The following is a 17605-nucleotide window of genomic DNA, read 5'->3' on the forward strand; positions in this document are numbered from 1 at the left end:
TGGAGTTCTAGTACTTTCGATCAGCACACTTTTGGCTGACAAATACACTCTATCATACCTGACAGAGTACCCAGTTTGGATCAGGGACCATTCAACCCTTGGCAGGACAATCCCCACTAAGGCAGGTGCCAGCAGGACTAGACGAACAAGAAGAACCTAGAGGATTTATTTATGTACATTCCCCTTTTTCTATGCCTGACTTATATAATTGAAAAAATAATATGCCCTCTTATCAAGATGATCCCAAGAAGATGGAAAATCTCTTAACATCTAATTTTGCTACCCACAATCCCAGTTGGGCATATATTCAAGCCCTTATGAATACCCTCTTCACTCTTGAGGAACGCAGGATGATCTTAGAAAAATCCTGCTAAGAAGCAGACAGGTTTTACGAATTACAACCTAATAACCTGACTTGGACAAGTGCAGCTTTGCTTATTCCAGGGATAGAGTCTGGATGGTATCCCAATGACCACAGGGACAAGTCAAATTGAACCATTATAAAGAATGCATAATAACAGGGATACAAAAGGGGGCTCTGTAGCAGTTTGATATAACTGATGAACTCCAAAAAGAAATATTGGATTATGCTTGTAATCTAATCTGTACCTGGGCATGATTGAGTTTTGATTAGGGCGTGGAGTCCCTACTCCTTGGTGTGTGGGGACTCACAGATAAGGCATGACAAAGAACAGAATTGAGGGTTTTCTGATGTTGGAATTTGATGCTGAAGACTTAAACTTGAGCCCTGGGAAGTTGACTCGCAGAGGAAAGAGAAGCCAGCCCCAGGAAGGAAGGAAACTTGAAGCCAGAGTAAAGCAAGCCCCAGGAGCATAAGAACCCAGGAAGCCTGAACACTTGCAGACATCGGCAGCCATCTTGCTCGAAATAGACTTTGGTGAGGAAAGCAACTTATGCTTTATGGCCTGGTATCTAAGCTCCTACCCCAAATAAATACCCTTTATAAAAACCAACCAATTTCTGGTATTTTGCATCAGCACCCCTTTGGCTGACTAATACGGGCTCCAAGACCAGAAAGCTTAAAGAAAAATTCAAGAAATTAAACAGGGGTTAAAAGAAAATCCTTTCACTTTTTTTGAGAGGATATGCAAGGCATACAGGCAATACACTGATTTCTCTGATTTGGATCCTGAGCATCCAGATAATATGACGCTAGTTAGTATGACCTGCATTAGTCAGAGGACCCCAGATATAAGGGGAAAAAAAACTACAAAAATTGCAAGGGGACTGGGGATGTGATCCCTTTGCCACAATTGGTTGAGGATTACCTTTATGGATTTTAATAATTGGGACAAGAGTCAGGAAAGACAGAAACAAGATATGTGATGCTAAGCCACTCTCTTAGCAGTTGCATTAAGCCACACTGATTTGTCAGAATGGAAGAAGACATGAAGAGAGGCCAATAATCCAAAGTAAGACCCCAAGCCTCCCAAATTCCCAAAAGGAAGGATTAGCCAAACTTGGGGCCATAACAACGTGCCTAACGCAAAGAAGAAGGACACTGGAAGCATGATTGCCCACGGGCACCTTGGAAACAGGATTCCTGATGGTGCCCAACTTACAGATAAGGACCCAAAAGATTCTAAACCTTCCTTGAAGATGCCTAGATTCACTGATAGCAAAAGCTTCCAAGACTGATGAGGACCTGGGGTGCCCCTTGACCTGACTGGTCCCATTCACATTTTCCACAAGGAACCCTAGGTAAAAACGATGATGGAAAAGAAGCTTATAGACTTTTTAATAGTCACTAGAGCAACCTACTCTGTTTAAAATAATAAATGAGGCGCCCTTTCCCCAGACCATGACATTCACTGGAGTGTCAAGATGGATGGCTCATTAAGTCCTTCTTAAAACCCTTCAAATGCCAGCTGGGTGAAAATAATTTAAGACACAGTTTTCTCTATATTCCAGAATGCCCAATACCCTTGTTTGGATGGGACTTACTAATTAAGCCAAACGCACAAGTTACTTTCTCCACAGAGAAAATAAATGTTGATGTTCATTCCAAACAAGGCTGTGCCCTCCAAACTGCTTTATTATAGCTAGATAAAGAGGTGCCACTGAAGATTCCTGATGAAATATTATAAAAAGTAAGACCAGTGGTGAGGACTGATGGGATGCCAGAAGAGCTAAAATTGCTGAACTGATTAAGGTAAGGTTCCTTTCTGGGGGGGATGCTTCCAATCTAAAACAGTACTCTTTCCTTTGGTATCAGTTGATTTGGCCTTGTCAGTCCCTACACAGCACTCTTTTGCTAGTCACAAAACTTGGTACCAACGAGTATCACTTTGTGCAGGACTTAAGGGCAATTACTCAAATTGTAGAAGACATTCATGCCTGGTGCCAAATCCTTACACTCTGCTCACCACTTTACTGGGAAATTTCTGTTGGTTTTTAGTACTGGATTTAAAAGATGCATTCTACTCAATGAGTCCAGAGCCTCGAGAACTGTTTGCTTTTGAATGGGAAGACCCCAAAATGAATGTAAAGCAATAGTATTGTTGGACTGTGCTTCTCCAAGGATTTAAAAATGACCCCACTCTATTGGGAGAAATACTAGCTCAGTATTTGAGGGAGCTCCCACTTCAGAAGGGAATCCTACTATAATATGTGGATGAGATCCTGTTTGCTAGTACCATCAAGGAAGTTTCAGATCAAAATACCATCTTAACACTGAAGGTCCCGGCAGATCGAGGATATAAAGGTTAAGAAAAAAAGGCCCAAATTTCATGACCCACCATGACATATTTAGGATTTGAACTGTCAAAGGGTAAAAGAAATTTGCTGCCATGTAGAAGAGAAGCAATAGCCAGAGTGGCAGTACCAACCACTAGGAGGGAGCTCTGGGGATTTCTAGGAATGGATTTTTGGATTCCAAATTTTAGACTTATAGCCAGATCTCTATATGAAGCCCTTAAAAGAAGGACAGTGAGCCACTGGACTGGACTCCTGAATGCCAAAATGTAGTCCACACTATTAAAGAGAAATTCTTAACAGCCCCTGCCCTTGGCCTTCCGGATCTCAGAAAGTCTTTTGATTTTTTTGTACATGAGATATAAGGGATGAGCCTTGGGTTACTAACACAAAACTTGGGTAGCTCATGAAGTCCTGATGACTACTTTTCCAAACATTTAGATATAGTTACCCAAGTTTGGCTAGTATGTGTCTGTGTCATGGCCACCACCTAAGACCTACTACAGGAAGCTAAAAAGTTTACTCTGGTACAACCTACTACAGTGCACACTTTCCACTGTGTGATACCCCCTTTTGAACAAAGAGAGGGAGATTGATTTACATCTACAAGACCAAGCAAATATCAGGCTATATTATTAGATAATCCAAATGTAAAATTAAAAGGAGTCTCTTCTTTGAACCCACATTCCAGTACACAAGAGGAACCCATTCATGACTGCATACAGATAATTGAAAAAGTCTATTGCAGCTGATGGACCTCACAGACCAACCCTTAGAGAAAGCTGATGTTGAGATGTTCATGGACAGAAGTAGCTTCATGGAACAGGGACTCTGAAGAGCTGGGTATGCTATAGTAACCCTCCATGAAGTCCTAGAGGCAAACACACTTCCTCCAGGTGCATCCACCCAAAGAGCAGAACTTATAGCCCTTACCAGAGCCTTCCATCTAGGAAACGGAAAGAAGGTCACCATTTACACTGGTCCTAAGTATGCCTTCTCCATGGTCCATGCACATGGACTCATCTGGAAAGAAAGAGGACTATTCCTGAATGATATTACAGGGACAGATGCAGGACACTGCATCTTTTTAATAGTCACTAGAGCAACCTACTCCATTTAAAATAATGCCATAACACACTGGATTGACTGGGGGAGAATGAACTACAATGTAAACTATGGTCCCTGCGGTGTGGCAGTGCTCCAGGGTATATTCACCAATACAATGAATGTGCCCTATTGATGATAGGGGATGTTGATGTGGGAGGAGCTGGGTGGGGTGGGGTATATGGGAACCTCTTATATCTTTTAATGTAACGTTATTAAATCTTAAAAAAACGAAGAAAGTGGCCTATTAACCTCAGAAGAAAAGGAAATTTTAAACACGCAGGAAGTTATATTAGCCCTGTTAGAAACCATTATGTTGCAATTGGAAATAGCTGCTGTCCTTTGCCTGGGCACCAGAAAACTGATAACTTGATAGCCAAAAGAAATAATTTTGCTGATCAGGTTCCTAAATGGGCTGCTAAGACATGAGTCAAACAAGTACAGCTGTCCTAATACCTGATATAGATTTGAACTCATTTAAGCCCCAACATTTGACAGTAGATACTAGAGCTAATGAATGGGGTTTCAATATCAACGTCAGAGACCCAGAAGAAGAACCCCACAAAGCCATGAAGGAAGGATGAATTTATAATGAGCAAGGAGTTGTCTTAATACCTGAAAATTTAGTGGAAGAAATAATTGCACATTTATACCAAGGAATTCATTATGGTAGAGAGGCCCATGCCAATGACTGTGAAAACTCATGGTTGGCCCAAATATGAAGAAAATAATTTTAAAAGTGGTTAAAAATTGCTTGATCTGCAGCAAAATTAATCCAAAGATGGGACCTCCACCTCCGATTAAGGAAACTCAAATGAGGGGGAACTGAAGGAAGATTGGCAACTAGACCTTACCATTATGCCAAAGGCCATGGGAAATTATAGGTTCTTACTAGTGTTGTGGACACCTTCTCAGGATGGGTAAACACTTTTCCATGTAGGACCAAAAAAGCCTTAAGTCGCAAAGGTTTTATTGAAAGAAGTGATTCCCTGGTTTGGACTGCTTTATTCTATATAGAATGATAATGGGGGCACTTTCATAGCTAAAGTAAACCAAGAATTTGCTGGAACCCTAGGAATACATTGGAAACTTCATGCCTCCTGGAGGCCATAATCTACTGGAAAAGTAGAAAAGATGAACTATGCCTTAAAGAAGACCTTGGCAAAGATTTGCCAAGAGATTAATCTGAATTGAGACAAAGCATTGCCAATTATACTGCTTACCTAATAGAGTGGCTCCCAGAAGCAGGATCCAGTTGAGTCTTTATGAAATATTATATTGGAGACTTTTTCTTAAGACTAAAATTTACTGTGCTTAACAAATGGTCATATTGTTAAGGAATAAATACTATAAAATGTTTAGAATATTTAGGTGCTGCTTATCTGCTATTAATCAATATGGTTGTTTCCCACAGATGTACCTCTTCACTGTGTAAGTCCAGGAGACTGGATTACTTCTTAAAACTTGGATAAATTAGTGTCTGGAACACCAACCACAGCTCCATTGGAATGGGCCTTATGAGGTTTTACTCATTACCAACTTTTTTGTTAAGCTGCTACAAATAAGGCCCTCATGTCAAGTTAAATCATTTCCTTAGGATGAACAAGATCCTAAGGAACTTTGCTGGGACTGGGTAACAGCAAATCACTTCTGTTCAGAAATAGCCCCACACTGGATGGACTCACACCCCTAATAATGATTTTTTGACTTTACTATATTTTTGTGAACCCATAACCAATATTAAATTGCTTTTTAAGAAGAACCAAGATCCAAAAGCCTATTTGTAGATTACTGTCACTACATTCCCTCTCATTTTGCTCTTCACTCTCCTCTTAGATAATTAAATTGGCCCTACCCATTCTCAATAGGCTCTCAATGGTAATGTTTCCCTTAAACGGGCACACTTCCATGCCATCTCTATGAATCAATCTAATTGCTGGATACATGGTCAGCTTCCACTTTCTAGTGCTTCTGGTCTACCTCAATGAAACTTGCCCCTCTAGGGAAAAGATTGGATAGCCCTATGAAACTTAAAGAAGAACAAAAACAATCAGTAACCTTTAGCTCTTTAGATGTAACTAACGCTTGACCCTAACAATTGGCCCATTATATTAATGCCTTTGGACATAAAGTCAATTTTTCCTATAACATGACTATCAAAATGGCCATTCAATAGGCAAAACAATCACCTAAGGGTAAAAACTTGACTTGAGTTAAAGGGTAGAACAATATAACTCTGGGAGGGCATGCTATGGTTGACCCCTGGGAATGGCCACCTGAATCAAAAAGCCTCCCTTTCCTGGAACAACAAAAAGTATCATTCCAAGCAGCAGGATCCTTACAGTTCCAGAAAAATGGGCTGGTGACTGCCTGAACAATGTCACCAAACTATTATATAACAAGAGAGTGGGTGGCGGACTTAGCCCAGTGGTTAGGGCATCTGTCTACCACATGGGGGGGTCTGTGGTTCCAACCCCAGGCCTCCTTGACCCATGTGGAGCTGGCCCATGCGCAGTGCTGATGCGCACAAGGAGTGCCCTGCCACGCAGAGGTGTCCCCCCGCATAGGGGAGCCCCACGTGCAAGGAGTGCGCCCCGTAAGGAGAGCTGCCCAGCACGAAAGAAAATGCAGCCTGCCCAGGAATGGTGCCGCATACACGGAGAGCTGACACAACAAGATGATGCAACAAAAAGAAACACAGATTCCCGTGCTGCTGACAACAACAGAAGCGAACAAAGAAGACGCAGCAAATCAGAAACACAGATTCCCGTGCCGCTGACAACAACAGAAGTGGACAAAGAAGACACAGCAAATTGACATAGAGAACAGACAACCAGGGTGGGGGGCGGGGGGAAGGGAGAGAAATAAATGAATAAATAAATCTTTTAAAATAAAGAAAAGAAAAAAAGAAAGTGACTGGCTTGGGACTGTTTGGTCAAGTTATCCTGGTATTTATTCAACAGCTCCAAATGGAACCCAATGGACAACGGCACAAGTCCATGGTCCTCATTGCCCCTAGGCTGGCTAGGATGATATCCATGAGGTTAGCCATGGATCCAAGGGACTATTCATAGCACTCTACCCCTTTTGCTAATTTACCTTTATTAAAAGCTAGATGGGCCCAGTCAGTTTTTGCACTTTTGTGATCATCTTGCAGCCCTATTTGTTCCACCAAAAGACACTGAAGATGTCATCATTCACATTGAGGCCCTTAATAAATTTACTCAATAAACCCTAAATGATAGTCTCTGTGTTATTTTTCTGCTAAACACCCTTGTAGCAATTTAATATTATTGATGAATTCCAAAAAGAAATACTGGATCATGCTTGTAATCTGATCTGTACCTGGGCATGATTGAGTTATGATTAGGGTGTGGAGTCCCCATCCCTTGGTGGGTCGGGACTCATAGATAAAAGGCATGGCAAAGAACAGAGTTGAGGGTTTCTGATGTTGGAGTTTTGATGTTGGAGTTTGATGCTGAAGCCTTAAACTGGAGCCCCGGCTAGTAAGCTCACAAAGGAAAGAGAAGCCACTCTCAGGAAGAAAGGAAGCTTGAACCCAGAGAAAAGCAAGTGCCAGGAACATTGGAACCCAGGAACCCTGAACCCTCAGATGTTGGCAGCCATCTTGCTCCAAATACACTTTGATGAGGGAAGTAATTTATGCTTTATTAGCTGGTATATGTAAGCTCCTACTGCAAATAAATATCCTTTATAAAAACCAACCTATTTCTGGTATTTTGCATCAGCACCCCTTTGGCCGACTAATACAACCCTCATGCATAATGCCATCTTCCAAAACAGATTGGCGCTAGACATCCTCACTGTCTTCCAGGGTGGTCTTGTGTTATAATTAAAACTGAATAATGCCTTTCATACCTGAGCAATCTGCTAATGTTACAAGATTATCATTTCATGTGAAAATCAGATTGATGCCATGGAAACAAGTTCTCTCTCATTTGATTTGTTTAGTTGCTTCCCCTAGGGAATTGGGTCTTGATTCAGACCATATTACAGAGAGGACTATCTGTCCTTATTCTAATTATTATTGGCATTCTTGTTTTTAAGCTTTGTTTCATATCTTATCCCAACTCTGCCAAAACAAGACGACCAACAAAATAATGATGAGGATTCACCATTGTTCATAGCAGTGTTATTCACAACTGCCAAAAGATGGAAACAACATAAGTGTCCATTGACTGATGAATGGAAAAACAAATTATAGTATATACATATGATGGGATACTATACTGCTATAAGATGAAATTGCGACATAAATGATAACATGGATGAACCTTGAGGACATCATGCTGAGTGAAATAAGCCAGAAACAAGAAGACAAATATTGCATGGTTTCACTATTATGAGCTAAATATGAAGAATAAACACATAGAGTTAAAATCTAGTGTATAGTTACTAGGTGATAGGCTGAAGGCTGAGAAGGGTACTGATGGTTAATGTATGTAGAATTATTAATTAGTTTGCCTGTAAAAGTATGGAAATGGATGGACTTGATGGTAACACATTATAGTGAGTATAATTAACAGAGCAGGTTTACAGATGGGATTGTGGCTGAAAAGGGTAGTTTAGGTACATAAATGTCAACTGGAAAAAAGCTAAAGAATAATCTACAGACCGAATAACATAGTGAACCTGGAGGGAGATGAGGATTGTGGTTAACAGTACAAATACAAGAGTGTACTTTTCTATGAGCTAGAACAAATGTATGTCACTATTACAAGGTGGTAAGAATATGGTGATGCATGGAAAAAATACAATTAATGTAACTAACAGACTGTAATTAGAGCAATATTGTGATATTCTTGCATCAATGTCAAAGATGAAAGAAGGTACTATATCAATGCTAACAGTGAGTAATAGAGGGAGCATGGAATTTCTTCTTTTGGACTAAAGAAAATGTTCAAAAACTTACTGAGGCAATGACTACACAACTCTTGATGAAATTGAGGTCACTGAGTGTACACTTTGGATAGAAAGTACAAGGCATGGGACTGTATAATGCAATGAGCCACGTGATGGAAGATGGACTTGGGTGATAGTACAAATATGAGTGTTCCCTTATGAACTATAACAAATGTAGGAAACTAATATATGATGTTAATAAAGGAGGTGTATGGAAAAAATATATCAGATGTAAGCTATGGGCCATAGTTAGTGGTAATAGTCTGATCATGTTCTTTCATAATCTGTAAAAAATGTTCCACAACAATATAAGGTGTTGGTGGAAGGGTAATGTACGGGAATTCTGCACATTATGCTTACTGTTTTGTAACCTCCCAACTTCTCTAACTTAAAAAATATTTATTAAAAAAATGATGACTCAGCCTAGACCTGGGAGCACCGAACACCTTCAGCTGCAAGCAAAACAATTTCATTCCTCTGCCCTGTGATATTGACATCTCTCCACAGCTTTAAGCAGCCAGAACAGTCACTGTCCCAAATCCTCAAGGTTGAGGAATGAATTAAAAATAAGGGAGGACTGAATCCATTGCAACAGACTAACACATATCCATTGTTGTACCTAGATACTGCCTTGGCCTCCCTATGGCTTTCCTCTACCCTGAGACCCTTATGGTCAGTCCGCTGCAGCCCCAACTAGCTCTAACTGGTTCTCAAGGATTCCTTGAGACCTCATTTGCACACTGTGCCTGAAAGTAATCTACCCAAGGAACACCCTCCCCTTTTGTTTTACAGGTTTAGACGCCATTTTCTGGTCATTCGATGTATGACTTTTTATGTAGAGTTCATGCCCATGTCCTATATGCTGAGGTTTGGTGCTTGCACTTTGAGATGCCCTCCTAACCTCATATAAACCTCACCCAAACAGATGGGAGCTTTGCTCCGGTCTCCTTGCTGGTCAACCTTGCAATACAACCCTTTCCTTTTCCCAAAATCCCAGTGTCATATTGGCTTCTGTGCACCTCAGAAAGCAAGCCCGTGCTCAGTACCAACTGGCTCCTCATAAGAAGAGGAAATTTGGGACACAGAGGGAAAAACACCAGTTGATGACTGAGAACACTAGGAATGGCAGCAAGTAAGCACTAGAAGTCAGGAGGGGCATGAAATAGATTCTCCCCTGCAGGTAAAGAGGAAGCATGGTCGTGCTGACTCCTTCATTTCAGACATCTAGTCTCCAGAACTAACACAATTAACTTTGGTTGTTTTAAGCCACACAGTTTGTGGTACTTTATTATGACAGCCCAAGGAAATGAGACACTCACTGATCTGAAATGTCACTCTTCATGTACTAACTTTCTAGATTTCTTAGGGTCTGCCTCTGGATTCAATTATTCTAATCCATCTTCTTATCTTCCCAAGATAATGTCTCAAACCCAAAACTCTGGAGTCAGATAGATTGGGTTTAAACTCAGAAGTTGCTTAATCTTAGTCTATTTGAACTCTCTAAGCTTCAGTTTCCTTCTCTGTAAATTGGGGATAATAATTCTATGTACCCTATTGGATTATTTTCAAGATTAAATGACTTAACATGTGCAAAATTGTCAGCATAGTCCCCAGCACCTGTATAGCTTGGATTCTCTGGGAAGCAGATGCTGAGATGGAGATTAGGGAATGGGGTGTTTATTTGGGAGGGCTCTTCGGATCAACACAAGCAGAAGGGAGCGGTAGTAGGAAGGACAAAGGGAGAAGTTGAACTGCAATGCATAAATGCATATGCAAATAACAACCTCAGCCAACCTCCTTGTGAGTTTTGGAGCTCATATGCCCCTTAAATTTGTCCCCAGTGGGACAGGCTTTTCTACACCCACACTGATCAGTCGTTGCATGTGCGCCACAGTGGAAATGGGCATGACCGTGGGTGAGGTGGCTGTCTGCAGCTGAGACAATCCCTGAAGGAGCTGACAGCTGGAGGCTGTTTGCCAGGTGTATTCCCGTGGCTGGGCCAATAAGCCATTTGTTAAAAAGGGATCTTGGTTCACCACAGCACCTCATTCCAAAACTTTTGATTTTTTCCTCCTCTTTATTTCCAACTTGAGTGACGAACAGTTCAGCAAAGCTTCTTGCTAGGAGGCTCCTTGTCCTAGACCCGCTGGCACACTGAAATTGTAATCATGGAGGCATCAAGAACACAAAGAGAGGATATAGTTCTGTGTGAGATGGAGGAAGTGAGGTTCTACAGCCTAAATGAGATAAGCCAGACAAGGATTTGACAAACCCAAAGCTTTCCTATTAGATTAAAACACTTTTTTTCAATGTAATTTTTTTGTTGTTCATTTCTGGATCAAAAAAACGTTAACTATAAAGAGGAATGTGAATGTGAGAATCAGGCAATGAATGACTTCCATGATTACAGGGAAACATCTTAGAAAATTATTTGCAGAGATCAAACAAGGTGAGGTCATCAATTTGCTTTTCTTTTTATTATAAAAGTAAAATAAAAAATAGCATTTATAAATCCAACATTTTTCCATTAAAGTATTTGATCTAAAAACATATTTACAATAGCAAAATGCAGAAAAAGAGGAAAATATCATTTTTAGCACTGATTGTAACCATGTTTAAATATTGACATGTACATGTTCTTTTTTCAAATCACAGATATAACCACATTAGAAAAAGCAATAAGCCTTTTTTTTTGTACACCAAGAGACTTTCACTTAATAATATGCCTTTTCTTAATCCTTAATCTGAATGCACGTTTGTGGTGTGGACGGCTTGAAAGAACACTGGGTAAGGACTTGGGGACACAGCAGAGGGACAGCAGCAACGACAACAGAAAGCAACTGTAATCCATTAGCAGCTGGTAAAGCTCAGTAAGCTACCTCACCTGCAAGGATGCAACAGCCCAGCGGAGTGCTGTGATTGCTAGATACTATCTTAAGTGAACCGAACTAAAATTCATTTACGAACCAAGAAAGGAAGCCAGGTTTTAAAGGCCTTGAATTAAATCCAGAATGATTCAGGCAGGCCGGTTTTCTTCGAGCACCTTTGGATGTACTTTACCTTCCTTCTTTTGGACAATGCTTTGGTTTACACAGTGTTGAAAACTGCCAAGAGGCTAGATTTTGCCTTCAATAGATCCTTCCTGCCCAAAGTTGGGGGGCATTTTGTTAAGAGTTAGCAATGAGTTGCTGCTGGTCAGAGACTCTGTAAAGCTGAGTTTGCGGAACGATGTCTCCACACCACTGTCGCAGATGCTATCATTATCTCGGAGCTCATCTGAAGAGAGAAAGCACAGAATCACTGGGGGCAGAGCTGGGAACAAGCCAAAGGCTTTGCTGTCACAGACCTTACATTTCAGCTGGCTGCAAAATTTAGATCCAAACAGTGCCTTGGCCTACCTTTGTGCATTAGCTCCACAAATCACCACTACCCACCTCTGCTGGTACTACTGTTCACAGTTTTCTATCCCCTCAGAATACCTGCTTATTCTAAGTGGGTAGAAAATACCACTTAGAATAAACAGAATGGGACAGAGGTCTTCACTTGCCATCTAGTCTTATGTTTATCAGAATCCTTTCTGAATTTTCTCGACTCAAAGTCTGCCTTTTTTTTTCTTAGAAATCAGGATATTCTTCCAACCACTGTTACCCATTTTGTAGCTGGGGAAATTGCTGAACCTAGGCATAATAAAATGGTGAGAGAAGTAGGAACTAAAAATGAAAGATTTCTCTGAACCTTATATACTTTTAAACACTATGCATTGCCCCCAAAATATACTGGTAGCAAAAAAAAAGTGATTTTGATGCAAATGTGTCTATGTTGGAAAATTAGGTTGAATTCCTCTTGTTGAAAGAAGAATCTTGAGGGTTTTGAACAATGTGAATGCTTTCTTATGAATAGAAAGTGACCAGGAAAAGGGAAGTCTAAGATACACTAAGAATGCCATCTTCTTGGAGTTTAAATCCCAATATTAGAATATTATGGCTTTGATGGGAGTGGCATGGCTGTTCTCTTGCTGTTTATTGCCTTAGTCAGTCAATCAATCCTTTTGGTTATCTACCATGTACTAGAAGAGTGAGGTTAAGGTCTTAGTGTTTTTTAAGACATAACTATTTACTTACTTCTCTGGATATTGTATGGATTGGGCACCAGGCCATGATATAGGAGATCTGGGCTGTTTTCTTGGTGGATACACCTTAGTCTTTTCTAAAGTGTACACAGAGACACCTGTCCTTACTCTCCTAGAAAAGCCCTCTGAAGAGGTGACACGGATGTTGAAATTGAATGGCAAGAGGAGCTCTCCAGGGAAGGGGAAGAGAAGGTTCAAAGGCCCTGGAGCTGGGTCAGGTTCATGAGTTGGGGAAACAGAAGGAACATGTGGTGAGCTGAAGGGTAGTGGGGTGAGAGGGAGTGTAGCAAAGTGATATTTTTAAAGGGAGAATGGATATAGCAGGGACTTTGCTTTTATAGCTCACTGCCTTATTTTCAGAGCCTCAAAAGGTCCCAGGCACATGGATGGTGCTCATTAAAGATTTGTTGAATGAATATATGAACTGGTGGGTGCACAAGAAGAATTAACATAATCTCATTACTTCTTAAAAAGAATCACACCAATGCCCTACAAAGAATGAACTAGAGGGAGGTGGACAGAATGGAAATGGAGGCTGGTCAGGAGCTCTTACAGGAATCTAGGCAAGAGATGAAGGTGGGTGTTGTAGAGGAGAGGAGACCTTAGTGGATTAGATGTGAAGTAGTTGGGGCAGTAAGTATTCATGGACAATTCTTAGATTTTTGTCTGGACCTTCTGGACAATGGCCATGCTTCTGACTGACATAGCCAAGGCTGAATTTGACTGGGGCTATCAGAAGGTCTTTCACTGGGCTCTGGAGCACTAAGACTTTAAAAGATGAGTTGTAGAGAAGACTGCAAATGGGAAGGGGAAGCAGGTCAGCGAGGCAGGAGGACAAGCAGGTGTGTGTGCTGTGGGGAAGCCAAGAGCAGTGTGTTTGGAGTAGGAGGGAGTGGCTGACTGGCAGAGGCAGTGAGCAGCCTCGGAGGTGAGATCAGAAGGGATCTGGTGATGTGGAGGCTCTTGATCCTCAGGATGAGAGCAGGCCTGGTGGAGTGGAGGGACTGGTAGCTTGACCATAGGAGACCAAGAAGAGGAGGTGAAGAAAGAACAACATGAAAAAATCCGAAGAAGTCTTGCTATATGGGAGAACAGAGAAATCAGGCTATCATTAAAGGGGATGTGGGATGAGAGGAATGTTATTTTCCTGTTTGGGTCTGGTTTTAAAGATGAGAGAAATGATGGCAGGCTTGCTAGGTATTCCTGTTGAGAGGGAAAAACTGCTAATGCAAGATAGAGAGGCAAGAACTAGAGGAACAAGGACCTAGAGAAGGCAAGAGGGAATGGACACAGGATGAGGGCTCTCTTCAACAGGGGCACAGACATTTCATCCACTAGAAACTGGATGGAAGCTTGACATGTGGGTACAGGTACAGGTGGTGTGGGAGATCTGAAGGTGCAGAGGTGAGAGAGTTCCTTCTAACTGTCTCTATGTTTTCAAGAGAATGCAAGACAAGGACATTGGAGGGATAGAGGAAAGGGATGCTGGAGTTTTACAAAAGAGCATGAAATGGTTGTTCAGAAAGTGGGAGAATAACACTACAGGGAAATACAGGATTACAGGGCTGTATTAGAGTCCACTCCATAAGATTACGCGTTTTTAGTTGTGATGAAAGATGGTCTCGTTAAAGGTGGAAAACAAGGTCATTGCTATGAGCACAGGAGAGGGAGCTGATTATTGGAGGAGGTGGAGGAACTGAGGGGCAGCAGGGTGGGAAAAAAATCACAGCATCAGTGCATGGTCCTGGCAGCTAATCCTGGTTTATAAACTTTGGACAGCACATTTTCTCTCTCTCTCTTTTTTTAATATAAGAGGAAAATAATATTTCCTTAGCCATCCACCTCATGTAAGGTTTTAATACATGTCGTGAATCTAAGTAAGTCACTTGTCAAGGTCTTTGTTCATGGGAAGAGCCCCCTCACAGGAATGGTGTATCAGGAGAGGCAGAAGGTAGAGCACGTGTGCCCTGGGGTTAGAGACACAGGAAGCTATATTCAGGAAATGATGGGGAGGTAGGGACCGCAATGCCACATCCCAAGAGAACTGAAGATACAGGCTGGGGGAGCATGGAAATATGAACTGCTTTTCTTTCCCTGTTTTTCTTACCTATTTGCTGCCTTGTGGAGGGAGGTGAGAGAGGCAGAGAGTGGGCCTGAGAGGTTGTATTTATTGTGCTGGTGGCTGCAGTATCTGAGGTGCAGAAGGCTTTCTGGATAACTTCAATTGCTTCAATATAGCCCATCTGTCTCAGGGCCTCCACCAGCTCTTTCACTGTCCCTCCAGAGACCTGCAAGAAAGAAATGAAGAAAGTCTACATATTCATGTTCAAACCCTTGTGCAAGTAACAAACAAGGGGCAGGCTGTAAACACTGACACCATATCCCTTCTCTCTTCCATGCTGTCTCCTCGACTCAGAGAGCCAGACTGGAAAGGTCAGAGAGAAGAGTGACTAAGAAAACATGCAGTTGTTGAATCAGGTTTCCTGTCAGTTCAAAGACTACTCAGGAAATCACAGAAAAGTGGTTTAGAGTAAAAACACACTAACACAAGGGGGGGGGGGGGTAGGGAGGGAGAGAGAAAGAGAGAGAAAAAGAGAGAGGAAAGCACGGAGGTAGTGAAACTCTACCTAGAGTGAAGTTTATGCAGTATCTCTGTGTAAGCTGAATCTCTGGAAACTACTGAGAAACAAGAGCTAACAACGACATTTTCAACAGAAAATAACTTCACCTCATGTTTTTCTACCTTTTCTTTTTAGCACCACAGGGAATGGCTCTGCTGGGAGCCCCCCGCCCAGAAAGATGATTCCATGTCCTGACATGTGATCAAGGCATCTTCTTGTGGACAAGAAGACAGGCATGTTAACTACATTCTATCCTGTTTGTTCAGGAGATCAAAGTTCTGTGACAATCTTGACCCTCTAAGTTGTGTTTTTCCCAAGGACCTTGGGCAAATCTCAAGGTATTTGAAAAGAAGGTTCTCAGGAAGGTGGGCTTCCTTCCTGGTCTGGGTCACCCTCCCAGGCTTTGGGCAAGGACTGGTTTCTTCCTCAGAGGCAAAGGAGAGGGAAAGGGATTATGTCCCGTCTAGTGAAGTTTATTAAGAGTAAAGTCAAATAAAACTAGTCAAATGTGTAAGGCGATGTGTTACCTCATAGTTGTCCATAAGTGTTTTAGAAGGGGCAGGACTCAGTCGGAAGGCATTATTAAGTATCCCAAGACCTAGTTTCTGTGCCAGAGTAGCCCAGTTTTTGTCTGGATCAGGAATTTCTAGCAACTTGTAGAGTTGCAACTTTGCATCTTCAGTCAGCTGCTTCATGTCTCCTGAAGGAAATGAAGAAGAAACACTGCAGTCCTAACCTGGTGGAAACACTCTGAACGGACTATGAAGCTTTCCCTCCACCCACTGCCCCCTCCGTGGGAAGCAATCAAGCTACTTTACCTGAATGCTACCAGAATCCCAACTGAGTAGTATCACTAAGTATTTTAGTAGATTGCAAACTGGATATTCTCTTTGTATACCTCCAGAATCTTTTGATTCTGAAATAAGGAACTGTGTTTTTCACAGTAAACCCTGGCTTAAAGGGCATTAGTTCTCCCAACCCCCTTTAAATGGTAGTGTGGAGGTAACACTGGTTAAGAGAGTCTGGTTCTACTACAACCCACCTTGTGTCAGTAAATCATCAGACGTAAACTCTGACTTATCATATGGTTTCCCATTTAATATGTCAAATACCTGTGGGGGAGAAAAACATGGGAAAACATTACACATGAATGGGACCACTAGGAAAACCTACTGCAATAGAAAAGCATGCCTTTGGAGTATAGAATAGTTTTGGGGTTCTGGGGCCAGCCAGGAGGTTATCCTCTACAGGAGCAGCCTCATGGAGGGCCAGAGTCAAGGCTTTTCAGAGGGACAAAGGCAATCGAGCCACCAAGCCAGCCACGTCTTGTTCAGAGAGTCTTTGATCACTGATATCTCTTGGAGAGTTAGGGCTAGGGCTGAGCTTACTCAAAGAGGTAAGATTGTTCCCTTGCTGTCCCCTCCTCCCTAGTAAAAGGCTTATGAGAATGAATTTTATAAACTTGCTTATACTGAGTGTATAAATGCTCACAAGGCTTGGTGTTGCCTTCTAGCACCATTTACATTTTAACTGAGGGGTTGAAAGAGTCTTAGGTCAAACAACAACAACCACTACAATAAAATCTCTAAGTGAGGAATTTAGCTATAGCTGCGGAGGCCTTTCTGGTGCTCTCTGAGGTCACTCTGTTGTTGGCTGGCTGGGGTAAAGATAACACAGGGTCAGTGAAGTGGGTTATCTTTCTGTGGTGAGGCCTTCTGGGGAGCCATGTGGTCTCTCTACCACGGCAACTTGGCTCACAGCAGAACCTGCAGGAAGGCAATCGAGCAGCTTTTATATGTGGAGCAGCACTTGCCTCCAAGAAAACTGGTTTTGTTGTATTAGAGATCTGGCTCCTCTCTCTGGGCTAGGAAGACCTAGTAACCATTTTTAAAAAAAATTTTTTTAACCTTCAGATCTCAAGATTTTAGTGGAGTTTTGAGGAAGGCTTTAAATCTATTTATTTTGTTTATATTTATTGAAATCCTCAGGGGAGTTCCCCATTTCTTTCTATGTTCAGAAAGTGCCTAGCTAAATTCTAAGCAAACCAAAACAGGTACCTCAGCTTCAGAAATAGAGCTGGTAACAATTCTGGTCTAAACTGAGAACAGATAAC

At 41.7% G+C, this 17605-nt stretch overlaps 1 protein-coding gene across 5 annotated transcripts in view; it reads right to left on the reverse strand.

The window, feature by feature from the left end:
• Positions 1-11192: 11192 nt before the first annotated feature.
• The window catches only part of NFKB1 (nuclear factor kappa B subunit 1), a 129708-nt gene continuing 123295 nt past the window's right edge, over positions 11193-17605 (reverse strand). For 3 of the 5 annotated variants that reach the window (XM_058294873.2, XM_071215344.1, XM_058294874.2), the window contains 4 exons: positions 16535-16604; positions 16020-16192; positions 14979-15159; positions 11193-12018 (listed from right to left, as the gene is read on the reverse strand). In XM_058294873.2, coding sequence (XP_058150856.1) covers positions 11858-12018; positions 14979-15159; positions 16020-16192; positions 16535-16604 — 585 coding nt within the window. In that variant the 3' untranslated portion in view covers positions 11193-11857. The remainder of the gene's footprint in view (positions 12019-14978; positions 15160-16019; positions 16193-16534; positions 16605-17605) is intronic. The other 2 variants (XM_058294886.2, XM_058294875.2) reach the window with 1 other exon arrangement.

Source organism: Dasypus novemcinctus, chromosome 1, assembly GCF_030445035.2.
Source record: "Dasypus novemcinctus isolate mDasNov1 chromosome 1, mDasNov1.1.hap2, whole genome shotgun sequence".
Classification (NCBI taxonomy): domain Eukaryota; kingdom Metazoa; phylum Chordata; class Mammalia; order Cingulata; family Dasypodidae; genus Dasypus; species Dasypus novemcinctus.